Source organism: Poeciliopsis prolifica, unplaced genomic scaffold, assembly GCF_027474105.1.
Source record: "Poeciliopsis prolifica strain line A6 unplaced genomic scaffold, Auburn_PproV2 SCAFFOLD028, whole genome shotgun sequence".
In the NCBI taxonomy this organism is placed as follows: Eukaryota; Metazoa; Chordata; class Actinopteri; order Cyprinodontiformes; family Poeciliidae; genus Poeciliopsis; species Poeciliopsis prolifica.
Window position 1 is genome coordinate 834,387 of NW_026562403.1, and position 17,503 is coordinate 851,889.

Here is a 17,503-nt window from a genome sequence, read left to right on the forward strand (position 1 = left end):
AGCTAAAAATCAATTGATCTGGACAGTTTTGATGATAATCCGCACATATGCGAGTTTTTAAGATTTTGCTACTTTGCATTACATAATCAAAACTTTTTTTGGGATTAGTTGCATTTACGGACAAATGTGTCTGAATACAGAAAAGTTTGTCCATTTAGACACTCATCTCCTTCATTAATAATACTAGTTGTTTTTAGCTTCTGCACTCCAGTTGTTGCATAATTTTAGACGGTTCTCTAGATGCTACGCAAACCGGAACCAAGTATGGTGTACCCTGACTCTATGACTGTCCTATAGAAATTATAGAACAATTAATGCATTTATGTATGGCATTCAAACGGTGTTACTGCAATTTAGATTTAATTATAAACTCATTTTAAACTGGTATTGTGGCTGTTTTTACCCCCATTAAGGAGCATTAGACACGCCCGGGAAAAGACAACTTAATTGAAAATTAGGCATCTCGATTTATATTTTATAAAAAATGTTAAATTAAATTTTTTTTAAATCTGTCATTAGCAATGGTGACAACCTGAATCTTGGATCTACCTTCAAACATTATTGAACCTGTGAATTAAGATTTAAAAAAGGACAGTTACTTGTCTATTTTATTTTGTTTTATAATTTCTCTTTAAATATTACTTAGATGGTCATCCGAAAAATTTCTAGTTGCTATTACAGATTTTATTTTTATTTCTAGTCACACTCGAGTGCCAAAACCAGACAGGATTGTTGTAGAAGGACATACTGAGTTAACTTACACAGAAATGCAAATTGGCTTTAATTAGGCATTTGGTTGGCTTGTCCATCACCACTTTGAAACATGTCAAACAAGTTACACAAACATAATGGCTTCCTGTCTTGAGGTTTTGTGGGTTTCTGAATTTAAACACAGGGGCAAAAACAATACAGGAAATAGTTCACACAATGTCACAAGTGGATCATCTGACGGGGCTGCGTGTAACCCACTCCATGGTTTTTACCTTGAATGGCACAGGAAGTTGGAAACCCAGTCTTACAGGGACTGCTGGGCCACAGACCCATTACAGTGGAAGTGGTTTGCTACTAAGGGGAACACCCACTCAGTGCAACTTCAAGGTAATCAACTCTGTCCCCCTGACATGGCTTTGACAAACTGCTCTCCAAAAATTCCTCTAATGTGACAATATCTGCGTGATGTTTTTTTTTTTTAAATTAGAGAAAATAAAAATAAAAAATACCTAAACAGACAAATAACACCACTGCAGCAGTTAAATGTTTGCTTTAGACTTACAGTTTTAGAGACAATCTGTTTTTTCGGCTGTCCAATCTTGAAGGGCATCCTGGAATGACACAAAAAAAGCAATGAGAGGTGACAGACACAAGCAAGTGGAAAATGACCACCAAAAAGGTGAGATCATTGAATGCTAAGATTGTCATCAGCGACATGATGTCTGAGCAGGGGTCAGCACTGGTCTGAGGATTCCTTAACGCAGACAGAAGGAGGCTGTTAATCTGTTCTTCTCAAACAAGCAGTCAGTGCCATGTACATTAACTTCATGTCATCGCTGATCACATCTGGCTTCCACAGCAAACGGATATCACTCAACAGAAGTGGTTGTACCCTCTTCTCTGTGTGGTTGCGCTGTATGATGACCCCAGCTGGCAATCAAACACAGATGCTTATTGTGTATTTGGGTATTATGCCTTCTCCTGAATGTCAGGCAGGAATCAACGAGCTGCTACTCAAAAAGATAGTGGCAATTAGCACCAAGAAACGGCACAAGATTTAGTGTTTTTGCACAAATTATATCAAGCATGCGATTTTCATAATAAAGTGAAACATCTTATATACAAGTATTGAACCACAAATAGATCCTTGGGACGTGTTTGATGAAACGAAAAGAAATGGAACCGGTCTTGGTAAAAATACTATTGTTAACCCACAGTTCAAAACTCTGTCCTTTGCCTTAATTAGATGGTGGCAGGCAGTGTTATTGAAGCTCACAAAAAAGGGAAACATAAAAACACATTTTACGTACAAAGATCTTTGCACACCTTCACTGATGTGCCTAATGGTCTAAAAATCTACACTAAATGATGGCCAATAGCTGGTGACAGGCAGGGAGAGGCAGCAGCTGCGTCAGAAGAAAGGTGTGTAGACTAATGAGGTGGAAAAGTGAGGGTGTGATGCAAGGCCTCGTTGTGCAATCCAAATACGCTTCTGTGTGAGAAAGAGCTTTTTGAAGACAGATTTTGTCAAATTATAAAGGTCAACTTGGTCAAACAAAAGCAGAATTTATGCAGCCAAAACAGCATGCTGATGTCACTAGTGCTTCAACTATGAGGACATTGTTTATTTTATGGTCCCATTGGATTTTATTTGTAGTCCTCTTGTTTTTAGTTACGATTTAAACTAATATATGTCATTTCACTATAAACATGTTTTTGTTTTATTTGAAGGAAAGAAGGCTCACTTGCTGTTACTCTAGCTTGCGTGAGCCAATGTGGAAACAACTCTTGAAAGCTACATTTTTGTATGACTCACCTTTTTCTGATTACCTGAAAGATATACAACAGTGTCATGTTAGCGTAGCCGTCTGTTAGATTTGTAGGGCATTCCTGAACACAACAGCGACATAATTTGGCAGAGATGGGATTGAGTGTTAACGCTGCCTGGCTGGGGACCAAGTGGTGTTCTCCCGAAACTAGCGGTGACATCAACCTCCCACGTTCACTTCCTATGTTGCAATAAGTTTTCCCAATGTAAGAGATGAAGCTAAACTGCCATTTGGGAATCCCATTGATCGAGTTCAACCATTGCTACATACAGATTCTAATAATAACCATGAGTTTAGGTACCTACAAGTGCAAGTTACGCCACATGCACGTCACATCTTCATGAATCATGAGAACTTTGTCAACCTTTTAGTTTCAACGATGACTTGTAGTCGGTATCTACATGTATATTTAACTCTAATAGCTACGAAATATGACAAAAGTGAATTAAAGTAATGCTTTTCTGTTTTATATTTTGAAGATATTTGGAACAATGACCTGCGTGTGAGAGAGAATAATTTTATTCCTAGTTCCTATGTCTTACACAGAAATTCCTAATTGATAAAGAAACAATAATAATTTTACAGATCAAGAAAGAAAATTTTATGGTTCTACAAAAACAAACTAAAATATTTTCCTGCTGGATGAGTTTTGTATCTAAAAGTACTTATTGCAAAAATCCAACTCCAAGACTGCATTTGAACTGTTTAGAAGAATTAAATGGGAAAACTGCAAACATCCATTTAAGCTCTCTATCAATGCACTGTAAAACAATAAATGTCTTGCTTTTAGCATTAGTCTGATCACAAAGATGACATGGAATTTTAGTTTTACCTAAAAATGTTGTAGGTTAAGATTGTAAGAGATTCTTAAAAAGAAAAGAAAGAAAGACAGGAACTCAATCTGTTTGTGAGATGTGGAAAAGAAAGAGTGGCGTGTGCTTTGAAAATGAAAAGAGCAAACAGAAAGAATGTGATAAAAAGGATTGCAGACTCTGCTGATCATTTGTAAAGCTCACTCACACAACAATATTTCCTCCCACATTGAGAAACATTTGTGAATCTGGTCTTGTGAACCAAGAACAACTGACACAGAAAAAGCCACAACAGAGTTTAACACAGGAATATTTTGAGTAGGGCTACCCAATAGTAGAAAGTGTTGCAACAGCAATTATATTGGTAAAAGCTGCGATGACGATATCAGGTGCAATATATCCCCATTTTCCCAGCTGTGATTCCTGCACTCTCTGACCTTTACCATTTTGGACAACACTGTTTGTGTCCAGTATCTTCAGCTGTGAGAATCTGTCCATTAGAATGAAAAATGCAACTTCACAACACTTGGAGTATATTAGCCAAGAGTAATAATGATACTGATATTGCACTTCTGATATATCCACAATATTCTGAAATCCTCATTTTAAATTAAACAAATTGTTGGCCAGAGGAGTAACTGTATTTTAGCTTAAAATCAAAGTTATTATCGCAGTTTTTATCAGTTTTTCAAAGCAGTGTTAGGAAGTATGCAAATTATAACTAACTGAAATTATTGTTATTATCGCTGTTGTAACTATTGTGTTTTTAATTATTTCAATCAGTCACATATCCACTCTCAGCAATATTCTGAATGTATTGCTACTAAATTATGGTAACAGGTTTAGTCATGGCCCAGTGGAAGATTATCAGTACCAGTATGACAGTACGACAACCTTGAGTAAAAAAATCTACCGTAACTTTCCCTGTATTTATGCAATTGAAAGAAAAATATGTAATATGATATGGTTACTTTTATTAAAAGCATATATGCAACATTTTTTTATTCTTGCAAAAAATAAAAATCACATCTATTAAATCTAAAAACTATAAAAACTATAAAATCAAAAGCCCAGAGTTTTTATTAGCATTGTGTGAACAGGGTTTTAACTGTCAATTGATTATAAGAAGGGGTATACTTTGAACCAAGGTAGCCATTTCGTCTCAACCATCAGTTAGCTTATATGAACAAGAATAAATGGAAATAAATATTCAGCAATCATGAGAACTTAAAAACTCTAACATTCGATGTTACTGGTAATATTTTGTGCAGCTTTTTTTCAGGCGCATAAAAGAGGCTATAAATGTTGCTTTGATTCATTTTCAACATCAAGTTAACCAACATCCAATTAAAGAGGTATCTGATATCTGCTGTAATAGGATACACGTCACCTCCATCACGTAAGCACGTAGGCAAGAACAAAGACGTAACAGTCTTCTTTATTGGGGACACATTATGTACTAACTGGAAAACCCAATGGCTTCTCACTAAAACTGCAAATGTGTACACCATTAGAGAGATACGGCATCATTTGACCTTAGATATTCCATGGAGCACAGAGGGCTGGTTGAAGATGTTGGGAAGTGGAATTGTTTTGATGATGACCCCAAAGTCAAACCTCTTGCGTCATAAACCCTAGTGTGCAGGCCATGCTGGAATGCATCAGTCAGCAGTGACAATAAAGGGCTCCTTTCAGTGACAGAGCTGTCCACTCTTGACCTTCTGGTTGGCAGCACATGATGGCAAAATCCTGCTTGCCAGTCATTACTGTTTGGTCGAATTGAATGACGGCATGACACCAAGAATGTGTACAACACTGAAATGTTAGTTCTTATGAATATACGTCACAATTGTATAGAAAAAGGTTTGTTTCTCTTTGTTTCCTCTTGCACAGCATTCACGAATAATGAAGAGTGAATAACACAAACCAAAGGAAGTGTAACATTGCCAAGCTCAATTTGTTCAATTCAATTTGTTCAAACAATCCATTTCCATTTACATAGATTGAGTTCAGAGACGTATAGAAACTTTTACACTGAGGGCCATACGATCAGGAACTGGCAGAGATAGACCTATACAGAACCTACACTGTTGTATTAAATAGAACTGTATCGATTCTTCAAATGATTCAAGTACCCTGATTATTAAATCAGGGCCTTGCAGCTTTGTTAAATTATGTTTTACTTTTAAGTGCATCGTGTGGCTGCTTGATTATTTGTGCTGCGCAAAGCTGTCACTTCCGCTTTAGAGTTGTTGATGAACGCTAAGAGCTAGCAGCACAATGTCCAACTTTCAAATTTGGTCCTATTTCAAAGATTGATCCAGGTTTGTATCGTTTCTTTGGGAGACCAATAGCCATCCTTAAAATAACTGGCGCGATGCATTGAGGATGACAACTTTTATCTTCACGGAGCTGCTAACTGGTGGCCGGTGTTCAGAGTGAATGGGGGGGAAGAGAGCTTAAGGTGCATTTATACAAGTGAGTGGATAGACTGAACACGGCGGGCGGCTGCGCATTAGATGATTAATGTAAGTGGGGACAAACCGTAAAATTTATTTCATATCATTTCGGTCACAACGAATGGGTGGCAGAGCACATCGTGACGGTATATAGCTGGTAGATGTTTCTGTGTGTGACGAACAGAGCTGTCAAAACCCGTCGCTAACATGCAAACAAAGCTACAAATGTTTGGGCAAAGTGAGAGTTCATCTGTTAAACTGACTGGAGATGTATACATAAACCAAAAGCCAGAGTACAGGCATTTTTTAGAAGCGTATTTGTGAGCCTGCCTCATTATTAAATTGAACAGAATTTCAGATTTTTATATTACTTTCCTTCAGGTAAACTTAGAAAGTGAGCTATTGTTGTTATAGGTTGATTTTGTAAACTACAGAAAAGTTATTGTTCAGGAAGCTCAAATGTGAAAAATTGGACTGATAGCCTATAGTAACACTGCTGTTATGTTAGATTTCCCAATGCTTTATTTTATCTTTTTATTTTATCTGATTACTTGATTAATCATAAGAATAATCGGTACATTACTCGATTTCTTAAATATTTTACAACAGCTCTATTATGTACATCACTATTCATAGCATCAATGCAGCACACTTCATAGTAACAACCTTATCCAGGTATAAAGCACTTTAAACTTTAAGTAGCATAAACACAATTACAGTTTGCTCTCTAGTCATAAAATAACTGTCACAATGTTGGGTGAATTGTTTGTTAAGGAGTTAGACTGTAATGTATCCCTGACATAATACTTTAATATAGAAGACATTTTGATTGGTGACATATTGTTGAAATTATAAAAAATATTGCTACTATTACAGCTACAACTAATCATGATAATCCCGATGTGGAAAAATGATAACAAATTGTTAAATAATAAATTGTTAAATAATAACCTCTGCATAAAATGTTCCTACTGTAATACATATTCTAAGAATGAGAAGAATGTCTTCTATTTTAAAGTATTATGTCACTCACACCAGTGGTGTGAAACTTGGATTGCACCCCTGACCTTCTTAATAAACACCTCCATTTAAAAACCGTACTTAGTGTTAGTTGTGTTGTCCGTGGCTGACATTTAAATTGGTTTGATGTTTTGAAACACTTAAGTATGCCATAGAAGCAAAAACAATAATAAATCAGGAAAGGGGGAAAACACTGTATTTACTCTAATGTGGTATGTAATTTGGCATAAGGTTAAGTCAAATTTGGCATTTGATTTAACTTAAGTCAAATGCTCTAATTATCTCATCTGTGTGTCATTGGCTACTCAATGTAATTCAGGAATGCTGAACCAGGGAACCTCTAAAACTGGTTCCGAGAACCAGAATGGAACAGAACCGATCCTGCTGCCCTGACCACTAGCTACGACACAAGCACGTTCTCTTTGGGACAGTTCTTTAAATATCCGAAAACTAGACGGCACCAGCAGACGCACCTTCAGCTATCTTGGAGATTGTTTATATATTCATATGATTCGTTGTCAAGAACAAAGTTACCAGTATGGAACTGTTAGCTAAGAAACACTGTAGCAATAGCTAGGTGTACACTTACTGAAGAATCACTCCAAGTTGATGACACTAAATACTGCTAGAAACTATCCTATCATAAACGAGTGTTTTATGTGCTTTAGACTACCTTGGGTCAAATGAACAAGAATAAACCCCACCAGAAAAGGTTATATTTGTGAGTCACGGAGTTCAAATGCTACAGCTAACTCCGTTGCTAGTGTAGTTTGGTTAGCCCTTCCAGGAAGTAGCCGGAGCCCCAGGCGATTATTCGCTCCTCGGTAATTGCGGGGGGGAAAATGACTCGACTTACACTTTATTCAGAAAAAACAAGTCTAAAACACAGCGGGGATACATACCAGTTCATTTTGAGTGACTTTTATTCCGCTGTGCCTGGTTAATATTGTTATCTCCTCAGAAACATCGCTTTCCGTCACTTCACTGGCGAGCCGTTCAACAGGAAGTTACTTCAGCCGACAAGCTTCAGTTTCCTCTAAGTTTTTTTTTTTCTTACATGTAATGAACAGAGCAAAGCAAATGTCATAGGTATTGAATATACTAACTCATGAAATAGTTGTTTTGTTATCAAATGGTTTGTTTATGGCGTCCTTTTAAATGTTTGTGTTTGTAACGTGGAGAACCAGGAAAGCGCGAGGCAAGTTATATATTTCTTTATTCAAGTACTTACATAGAAATAACAAAACATTTGCAATACAACAAACTGAAGTGCCAGTAAACAGGGGAGCACATCTCCCTATCACAAAGATATAGTAAAATTAATTTAAATATTCAGCTCCTCATAAAATGACCTTATTATAAGGTAATAAGACATTAAATAGGCAAAAGACATCCACAACACTTTGAACAAGACCCCTTTTCTTTAAAAAAAAAAAAAAAAAAAAAAAAGCTAACAGAACAGTTATCCCAATGTGTTTCCAGTAATCCATCTAGCATTGTTGTTAGGTTTGTTCCTTTTTCCCCATGTGACTTTTTTCATGCATAATTTTTTTATTTTTTATTTTTAAAGGGAGTGCCACCACCAGAAAGTGTGGGTGGCACTTTCCGTGCACATGCAAACCTAAGGATATTTTGGTAATGAAAGGAAACACAGCACAACAGAAAACAGTGAGCATCGATTCCGTTTTAACACCAGCTTCACTGTTGAATCCCTGACGCCACCCTGCAGTCCATAAGTTGACATGAGTTGCTATAATATTATCTACATGTTATTGAAATCGTGATAGTTGTTTTTTTTTTTCTTTTTTTTTTGTCAGTTTTAGCTGTATGTGAGGCAAAGCTCAGTGCCTGACACTGGGCCAATTTCACAAAATCCGTATCAAACATTAATGCACAAATATCAGCACAAAGTTGCCTTCAGCCACAAGGACACAGGGGTTACGTTTATTTGTTGCTCCTTTTGGAGTTATTGTCATGTTTTGTTTTTGATCATCCAACCTTGCAACCCAGTTCAGCGCAATGATGGCTGTTGATGTTGGCACAAACTCATCGTGGAGCTGAAAACCTTTCAGCCACCTACTTTTGGCCAGCAGAGTATTAAGCTCATAATATAATGAAGTATTAGTGGAAAGAAATTACACTCAAATTTGTTTGTTTTGAGTTTAAGTTATTTCATGGATTCTCATGGCCTCCTCATATTACAATAATAGGCATACAGAAGACAGTTGTAGTAGCCAACCTATTGAGAAAGCAAGTTGTGGAGGGATAATATAAATGTTACAAAATTTACAAAAACACATACAAAACAAAGTGTAACAGACAGAGTGGGGTTGATTAAATATTGTTTCTGGACTTGTAATTACATGTCTTCATTTGGATGTTGATATATTTTTGCTGTTATCCTTGCCTACCTTTTTATCATTAACACAAAGCAACAGAAACATAATGCTCTCTTACATAATAGAAAGATTTTTTTAGTAAAATAAGGTCTAAATGATCTTCAGTCTGTACTCATAACATCAAATAACTCTGGCATTAATGACAGGCTTTTGTTTTGTTATTGTCTTTTATGTTGTGTCTATTCTTTGTCTTCTGATCACTATGTGGTTATTGTCTGTTGTCAGATACAACCTGATCCATGACAATTTTATTTTGGAGAAATAGTTGTCAAACTATTTGGTAGAATTGTGTTAGTTTGTCAGTTTTTATTTTTCAGTTGCTGGAGGAGAAACTTTATTTTGTCAATGTCCAACCAATGCAGTGGAACTATAGGTTTCCATGCTGCACAAATATTGATTTACAGCTGTGGGCAGTCCGAACTTTTAAACTTTTCATACAAGTGCAAGCAGGACTGTTCATTTAACCATGTAGATGAATTTAGAAAATAACAAACTCTGAGGCCAAATTAATTGGAAAATCAGTGGATACTTGCCAGGAAGCAGAGCACTGAAAAGTGTTTTGGGAAAAAGAAAGGATGGCCTTCAGAGCTCGTAACGGCATGCACTGGGTTCTCTGTGGCACTGTTTGTCTGCACTTTTCCTTTGACCTTTGCATTAGTCAGTTCCTAAACTCCTTTAGCCCAGTCGTTGTGTGTGCTGATGGGTATAGTGTTTGTTTTTTAAGCAATTTTCTTTCGTCAAAAAGTACAACAAATGATATTAAGAAATATGTTAAAAAACAATCAAATAATGAATAAAAAAATGATAAAACTCGTTTTCTTTGAAATTTGAAAATATAGTTTAAGATTCAGACTTTAAAGGAATGCTTCTTGTTTGACAGAGTTAGTCCAATCAATTTTTCTTTTATTGTGATTCCTTTGCTGCTTGTCAAACATGTGTATCACAGCATCTCCTGCCTTCCTTATTTATAGTTGTCAGAATTTTTAAAATTGATTTGACCAATTGCTAGTGTGAAACAATCTCTGAATTGCATAAATATGCATTTTTATGTCTGTCACTAAGCCTGTAAAACAATCTTAAGTGTTTAAACTCAGTGAAAGTAAGGCAAATTGTCTTTCCTGTAAAACTAACTCATTTTCTTAAATCCAATATGCTTCTGTTGTAATAATTAACGGAATTAAACCCTTGGATCCAAGTGAAGTCACTGATAGCTCACACAAAATGTTTTGCTAAAAGACAAAAGAAGTACCCTTTTCTTTCAGTTTAAGAATGAGTAAAGTAAGTGAGGAGTCATTAGTGAGAATTATTTGCATGATCCCTAATGTATTTTGTTTATGAATAGGTTCAGTCATTTAGGAAAATGTCTTACAAATAACCAGTGTTTTTATACTGCTGAGAGGCTGTGGTAATTAAAATAACCAATATTTCTTTAATGGAGATACACAAAATAAAAAAGCAGTTTATTCAAAGAACACATTAGTGCTGTTTTTAACTGGTCTCCCTTGTTAAGCATACAGATGGTACCATCCTTTTGTTTTTTGTCTTTCTGAGGGTTTTTTTTTGTTTTGTTTTTTTTTTTTTTTCCAGTGGAAGATCGGACTATATCTGGCACTATACTGCAGGGATCTACAACATTTTGACAATTTTATAAATATTAGTAAAATATTATATTTTACTGAAAGTCTTAGGACACTTTTTGCACAAGCATTCAGTCAATTGAGAGTTCTTGTTAATGCAGACGTTTGTATTTACACAGTGTGCATGAAGGAATGCACTTTTATGCACAATTTAAAACTGAACTGCGGTGCATTTGACATTTCAGTACAAAAGTGAAACTTCTACTTTAGCTACCTGCATACATATTTGTATACTGTACAAAAAGAAGGATACGTACATTTGCAGTCCAGTCTCTGAATTAAAAATATGTAAACATTAATTTTTTTGATTATGTCTCTTTCCGTTTTCTGCTCATCTTTTGGTTGTTTAAGCTTTACAAAATGAGAAGAGATGCCAAGGCCCATATTCATCTTCTCTTTAACGTCTCATTGGAAATCCACTGCTTATTAATTAAATAGTTCATTCTGTCTACAATGATGCTCTTAGTTGATTTAATCTGCGTGTGAGTGGCATATGTCTGTGTACTCAATTGCATATTGCAGAAGTCATGTAAAATTAAAAGTATCATTGAGCATTTTTATATATATGTATATATATAAAAAGAAAGAGCAACAGAAAGTACATTTGGTAACACAACGTCAAACCATGTTTTAAAAAGGAGAAAAACAACACACAGGGTGTCTCACAGTGACTAAAAATAAATAAGCATTGGCAAAGGCATCAGTTGCTGCAGACATGTTTCTGCACATAACAGGACAAGACATTGGGTTTTGCTTCATGTGACCTATTCTGGAATAACCTGGATTCAAACAAACTGTGCAGATTCGTCTAAATCTGGTGTGTGGAATCGGATCTTTTGTGTCCACAGCTGTGCTAAGCTGATGCCACTCCTGGGTTTGGCAAATGTCAGGAACAAATATAAGGAACAATGTTGGCTGCATCACTGCAATACATTTGGCACATTCTTTAAAAATAATAATTATAAAACAGCTAAACAAAAGAAACATTCAAAGATAAAAAAAAAAAACACACTACACTTGAACAAAAATAACAACAAAAAAAAATACAGTCACAGGCCACCATTAAGAGAATCATGATGATACACAAATATAACCAATTGCACTTTTAAACAGCCTAATGAAATTAATGCATACATCCCAGACAATGCATCTTCTCACCGAGCTCCTTTTTTCAGTCTCTCTCATGCATTCTGACTTTCTTTCAATGAAAACAGTTTCTGTAAAAATGACACATCCACCTCAGAACCTAGTAATACACAAAGACCTCTGTGGCTGAATGTGCTGAAGTGCCCATATCTGTGTATACACTATGTTACAGTAGCTGAGGCTCTGAATTGCTTTTAAAAGACAAGAGGAAAGCAGCCCTTCCCCTCTAACTTAAACTAAAGACGTCCATCTCAAAATAGAAGGAACTGAAAAGAGCCAGAGTGTAAACAAAGAAGAAGAGAATCACCTATTTATTTCATAGTGAATGTGATCTGTACTTCCCAAGTCTCTGTATAATCTCTGGCTAGGGTCTAGTCCATGTGCATGTAGTGATGGTCATGACGCTCCCACCGCTGGTCCCCCGCAGGAGCCAGGCGGTGTGCTGTGGCTCCCAGCCGCCCCGCTGCTCTTGTCTGCCTGCTTCTTGTCCTTCTGTTTCAGGTGAACCTTTGCATGTCTCTTTCGCTCGTCACTCCTGGCAAATTTGCGTCCACAAAACTCGCAGGAGAAGGGTTTCTCACCCGTGTGCGTGCGGATGTGTGTGGTGAGGTGGTCGCTCCGGCTGAAGGACCTCATGCATATTCTGCACTGGAAGGGCTTGTGACCTGTGTGGATGCGGAGGTGACGCGTGAGCTCGTCTGAGCGCGAGAAGCGTCTGTCACAGTTCTCTGCAGGACAGGCGTGTGGCCGTTCATGGACAGGAGTTTTGCTGGGACGGTTGGGGTACTTCCTGGGACGGATGGGTTTGAGGGTGAGAGTCTGAGGCGGCGGATGGTGCTGGGGCGGATGCTGCTGCCCGCCAATGAAACCCGGGTGGATTTGCTGCTTGTCTTTGAACGCTCTGATGGTCTCCAGCGGCGTGATTGGCGGAGGGTTGACTCTGATAGGGTCCATGGTCTGGAAGGGTTTGTGCTCCATGACGCCAACTTCTCCCTGATGATGAAAGAGGTTGTAGTCAGGGATCATGGAAAAAAGGCTGCCATCCATGGGGGCTTTGGACGTTGAGTGGTATTCATTTCCAGGGTAGGCGAGAGCCGTGCTGGTGGCGGGGCTGTGGTGGAAGGAGACCTGATCCTGGTACAGGTCACTGCACGTGGAATAGGCAGGTAGCGGAGGACCATATACCTGCTCCATGTCTGACGATTGTCCACCCATGTTTGATGCAGAGGACGGCGTCTGCGTCGTTACTGTGCCGGGTGATGGAGAGACCCCCAAAATGCCCGCGCTGACGAGGCTTATGATGTTGTTGTCTGGGCACCAGCCAGAGCCACCGATGCCACCTGAAGGAGGAGTGTCAAAGGCAAACTTCCCCAGATACGTGACAGTCTGCCCACTGCGGTTGGACTGGAAGCTGGATCCATACTGTATGTCTGAGCTTGTCTTCTCGCTTCCCATGCCTAGATCCATGATATTATCTAGATGAAAGAAGATTAAAAAACACAGAAGATGAGCAAAAGATCCTCCTGGTTTCTAAAAACATGAATTTGAAATGCAGTCATCTAAGAAGAAAGCTGAGGGGGAAAAAAAGTTTAGATAGTTAACATTATTTTGCCAAATGAACTTTTTCTAGCAGTTCTTGGTTGGTCCCAAAATAAAGCCTTGTTGCATATTTTTCAAATGGTGACAAAAGATAAAAGAATAATCACAAAAAAATCCCATACAGTTCACGAAGAAACGTGAGCCCTGTCAGACCTGGAAGTTAAGTGACTTGAGTGCTGCCTCTGAGAGAGTGGTGTCTCTCTCTCTTGCAGATCCCACAAGCTCTCATAAATCAAGACCTAAACACCCCCTGTGATCCAGTCATTGTGTCCCTCAGGAGGACAGCCAAAGAGGAATGGCAAGATTTGATGTCTTAACAGCAGGGAGGATTATGAGGGCAGACGCCAAATCCAGAATGCTCAGGAATTTGAGACACATTTGCAAAACAAAAAAAAAAAAAAGGAACATCTGTACGGAGATTTCAGTGTTACCTCTATGTATGTTTCTCCTGTTATTGTCATAAGATCGCATTTACGCACACACACACACACACACGCACTCACACACACTCACACACACTCGTGCTCATTTTCTGTCTTTTTCTTTTTTTTTTATCAAAGATGCTATGAAAAACAATTGCACACCTATCAATAGCGACGAATTTGTAGCACGGTTGTGCTCAAAAAGGCAAATGTGTTGCAGTGTAACCATAATTCTTTCACAATAAGAATTTAAAATGAATACCTATTACCATCTGCAGGGATCCATATGGACATGTTTGCTCTCAACAATTACAAACCACTGAAATTTGGCTGTTAAAATCATGCAGCAATAAGACGATACAAAAATGTTTTCAGAAAATATTTGACCTGTGCAAAAAAACAGGGATCATTTTATTATTTGTGGATTTTAAATTAATAAAGTAAATCTTCGGAGATTGTTTCATCATGAAATTTATAGGGTTTTTTTTTCTTCTTTTTTTCAATTTTAACCAGTGCTGAAAATGACAAAATTTTAGGCACAAAATAAGGTCAGTACTCTTTTCTTCGAGAAGACACACCTGCTTTTAGTGTTTAATCTATATTTTACACTAAATAAGTAGTCACAAGTAAGCATTTTCACACTGTATGGTGTAAACTTTAAACAAGAATTAACAAACAATTTTAACAGAAACACTCTGATATCTCTCCTGTCCTTTGCTGAATTACAGCCAATGATAAAGCAGATAATTATATTTTACTGCATGAATAAATAAAAATGCACAGGGCTTATGCAGGACCTGATTGACCTGAATTTAAATGACATTGAGCCTAAAATTAGTTGTTTTTTTTAAACACCTGGCGCGTGCTTAATTCAAACACACATCTGTGATAAACCAAGGAGGGTTGCGTCTTAGTAAACACAACTGCGCGTGTTTTCACCGTTTTATGGCCGTGAGAACTCCTGGTTAATAAACCCCGCGAGTGAAAGTCGCTAAAGTGAAAGAATGACGGGCAGAAAATGAAAGAGGTTTTGTATTTTTCTCGGCATTATCCTCTCATTTAAAAGCTTTAACCCCTGGGTTTCTTGTAATATTACCAGGCTGCACAGCGTGTCATCAGACCCGTCATCTGAAAGAATGGAAAGAATTAAAACAAACAGACGTATAAAAACCGTTTTATTTAAAATAAATAAATAAATATTGAAGTCAGCGAGTGCAATTGATAATGCCCGCTGTTCTAATTTCTTAAATATAAGGTGGCGCACGGGCCATGCGCTTTGAGCGTGTTTTCACATAGGATGCTCCCACACACGCCTACTAAAACAGTGTTAATAGAGTTGTGAATGAAAGTCATTGTTTTAAGTAGCTGACCCCCCTCTCCCCCTCCCCTTTACTAGTAGATATCAAATCTGAGACACCACGGACTAACCACAGTGACACACTTAACCGACTTCATTCAGAGGAATCAATCTGTTTCCTAATCGACAAAAACCTTTTCCATGTAAAAAAACCCCAAAACAAAACAAATCAAAAACATTTCTCAGATTGTGAGAAATGAAATCACAACGCGACAGTTTTTCCCTCCCAGATTTATTATATTTTTTTAAAACTTGTATTATTATTATTATTTATAATTATTAATCGCCGCGTACTTAGTTGTGAAACGAGTTGTGTTCGTTTTGCGTTTTCTGACGCTTCGGCAACGGCAGACTGACTCAAAACATTCAAACGATAACAACAACAAAATGAAAAAAATAAAAAATAAACAAAACCAGAAACGGTCACACGCCGCGTCTGCGTTTTCAGCGGGTACGCGAGTTGCTTCACACACCTGACCTCTCTGGAGTGAGGGGCTCCTGAAGGAATCTGCCTTTGTGCGCAACAGAGCGGGAGCGCAAACAGGTGCTCCAAGCCCGGAGACAACTGTTGCCGTCCGCCGCTCATCGCACTTTGAGCTTCATTTTTTTTTAAACAGAGCTTAGTAAATTCGAGGGGGGAAAAAAGAAATAAAGAAACTTACCTGTGTTCATCTGTGAATAGTGGTTTATGGACTCCGTGCTGGTGAAAATGTTCATAGAGGTGGGGATGTCCTCCTCCGGGTAGAGACTGTCGGGGATCGTGTTTATTAAACTGCTCATGGTAAGAGGGATCTTGTCCGCTAGTTTCCCTGTCATAGCAGTTCTGTTCAGTCCGACATCTACAGAGGACAGCGCGCGGGTATCCAGGTGGGCGCACGGAGAAGCGCACAGGTGCGGCTCGGGCGAGGCGGGCGCAGGATGGATCCCGGAGCTGTAGCTATCCAAAGTATCCCGCGAAGGACGCGCGGCGCCGGTCGTCTCCCCTCTGAGCGCTGGCAGCCTATTGTGACTAATCTGATCACTGTGGAGGCTGACGGGCTGCTTGTGGGGGAATTTGAAGCCAGTGGATCAATGAAGAAGGAGGAGGAGGAGGAGGAGGAAGAGGAGAGGATGGCGGTGTTGCTTGAACAAGAGGAGCCGCTCTGCGTGCTCTATTGGAGCTGGACAGGGGACTCCAGTCTACCCGTATTAAATAGGGGGATGGAACATTTCTGTGACGTAGATGACCATATATGGACATGGGCGCCCATCAGCAGGCTCTCCGCGCGTCAGTCAGTGGAAACTATAGTGGAGGCAAAAGATATCTAAGTTTACAGAAATCGAGATAGCGCACCCAGCTGCGTCCTTCTTCCATTGCTTTCCCCGGCCTTGTAAAAAAAAAAAAAAAAAAAATAGAGTTATAAAAATAAATAATGGCAGCACGTAATCTCGATTATTTTCAGTTCTTGCGGTGCCTTCTGTAGAGTGTTGTGGCTATAAAGCATGTCACTCACACAATGGACTTTATCCATAATTTACGACCGTCTTCCCACAATATATTACATTGTGATATTAAAACGTGCTTTGTTGACTTTACAATCACGCCTCATCTTGTCCCGAAAAGTTCAGACAGAACTTTGGATAATGGTGTTCCCATCCCCCCCCCCCCTCATTCTTTCCTTCTCTCTCTCTCTCTCTTTCTCTCTCTCCCTGTGAACTTGCACACACTTTTTGCAGCACTTTGTTGCAAAAAAAAAAAAAAATAGAAGCTGCTTCCAAACTCCTTTTCAAGCAGCATCATTGTCAAACAAAGACAGTAATTGACAGAGTTAATCGCTTGTAAATATTGCAAAGCTTTGCACAGGCTTGCTTTGACTTGGGAGTCCAAGTAAACCGGCGGAGTGGAAACTCCAAATAAGGCAGCGTCCGGCCCCGCCCAGCCATGTCTGTATTTGGACATGCGAGTTCCGGGTGAAGCAGTCGTAGTAGTCGTAGTAGAAGTAGTAGTGGAAAAGTGATCGGAAGCCACAGACGCTTAAAAAGATGACAGTGGACGACACGTCATGGCTCGCATTTTTTTTTTTTTTTTTTTTTTTTTTGCCAGCGTGCAAACTGTGAAAAAAACCCCAAACA

At 38.4% G+C, this 17,503-nt stretch overlaps 2 protein-coding genes across 3 annotated transcripts in view; both read right to left on the reverse strand.

The window, feature by feature from the left end:
- Positions 1 to 7,842, reverse strand: part of bin3 (bridging integrator 3) — a 32,846-nt gene extending 25,004 nt beyond the window's left edge. The window contains exons 1-2 of the mRNA XM_055049231.1: positions 7,734 to 7,842; positions 1,274 to 1,322 (exon numbers count right to left, since the gene is read on the reverse strand). Of these exons, the coding sequence (XP_054905206.1) occupies positions 1,274 to 1,322; positions 7,734 to 7,741 (57 nt within the window). The 5' untranslated portion in view covers positions 7,742 to 7,842. The remainder of the gene's footprint in view (positions 1 to 1,273; positions 1,323 to 7,733) is intronic.
- A 188-nt stretch (positions 7,843 to 8,030) lies between these two features.
- On the reverse strand, positions 8,031 to 16,630 carry egr3 (early growth response 3). 2 transcript variants are annotated; one of them, XM_055049251.1, is made up of 3 exons: positions 16,054 to 16,630; positions 13,199 to 13,488; positions 8,031 to 13,006 (listed from the first exon to the last, which is right to left on the reverse strand). In XM_055049251.1, the coding sequence occupies exons 1-3, from the start codon at positions 16,205 to 16,207 to the stop codon at positions 12,410 to 12,412; spliced, it is 1,041 nt and encodes a 346-aa protein (XP_054905226.1). In that variant the 5' UTR covers positions 16,208 to 16,630; the 3' UTR covers positions 8,031 to 12,409. The 2 variants fall into 2 exon arrangements, with proteins under 2 accessions (XP_054905226.1, XP_054905225.1); XM_055049250.1 differs by having other exon boundaries at positions 8,031 to 13,488; positions 16,054 to 16,629.
- Between the last annotated feature and the right edge of the window lie 873 nt (positions 16,631 to 17,503).

Coding starts and splice junctions, on each gene's coding strand:
- egr3 (XM_055049250.1), bottom strand. CDS start 16,207: ATGACAGGGAAACTAGCGGACAAGATCCCTCTTACCATGAGCAGTTTA. Junction 13,489..16,053: donor CTATTCACAGATGAACACAG/GTAAGTTTCTTT, acceptor TCTTTCATCTAG/ATAATATCATGGATCTAGGC.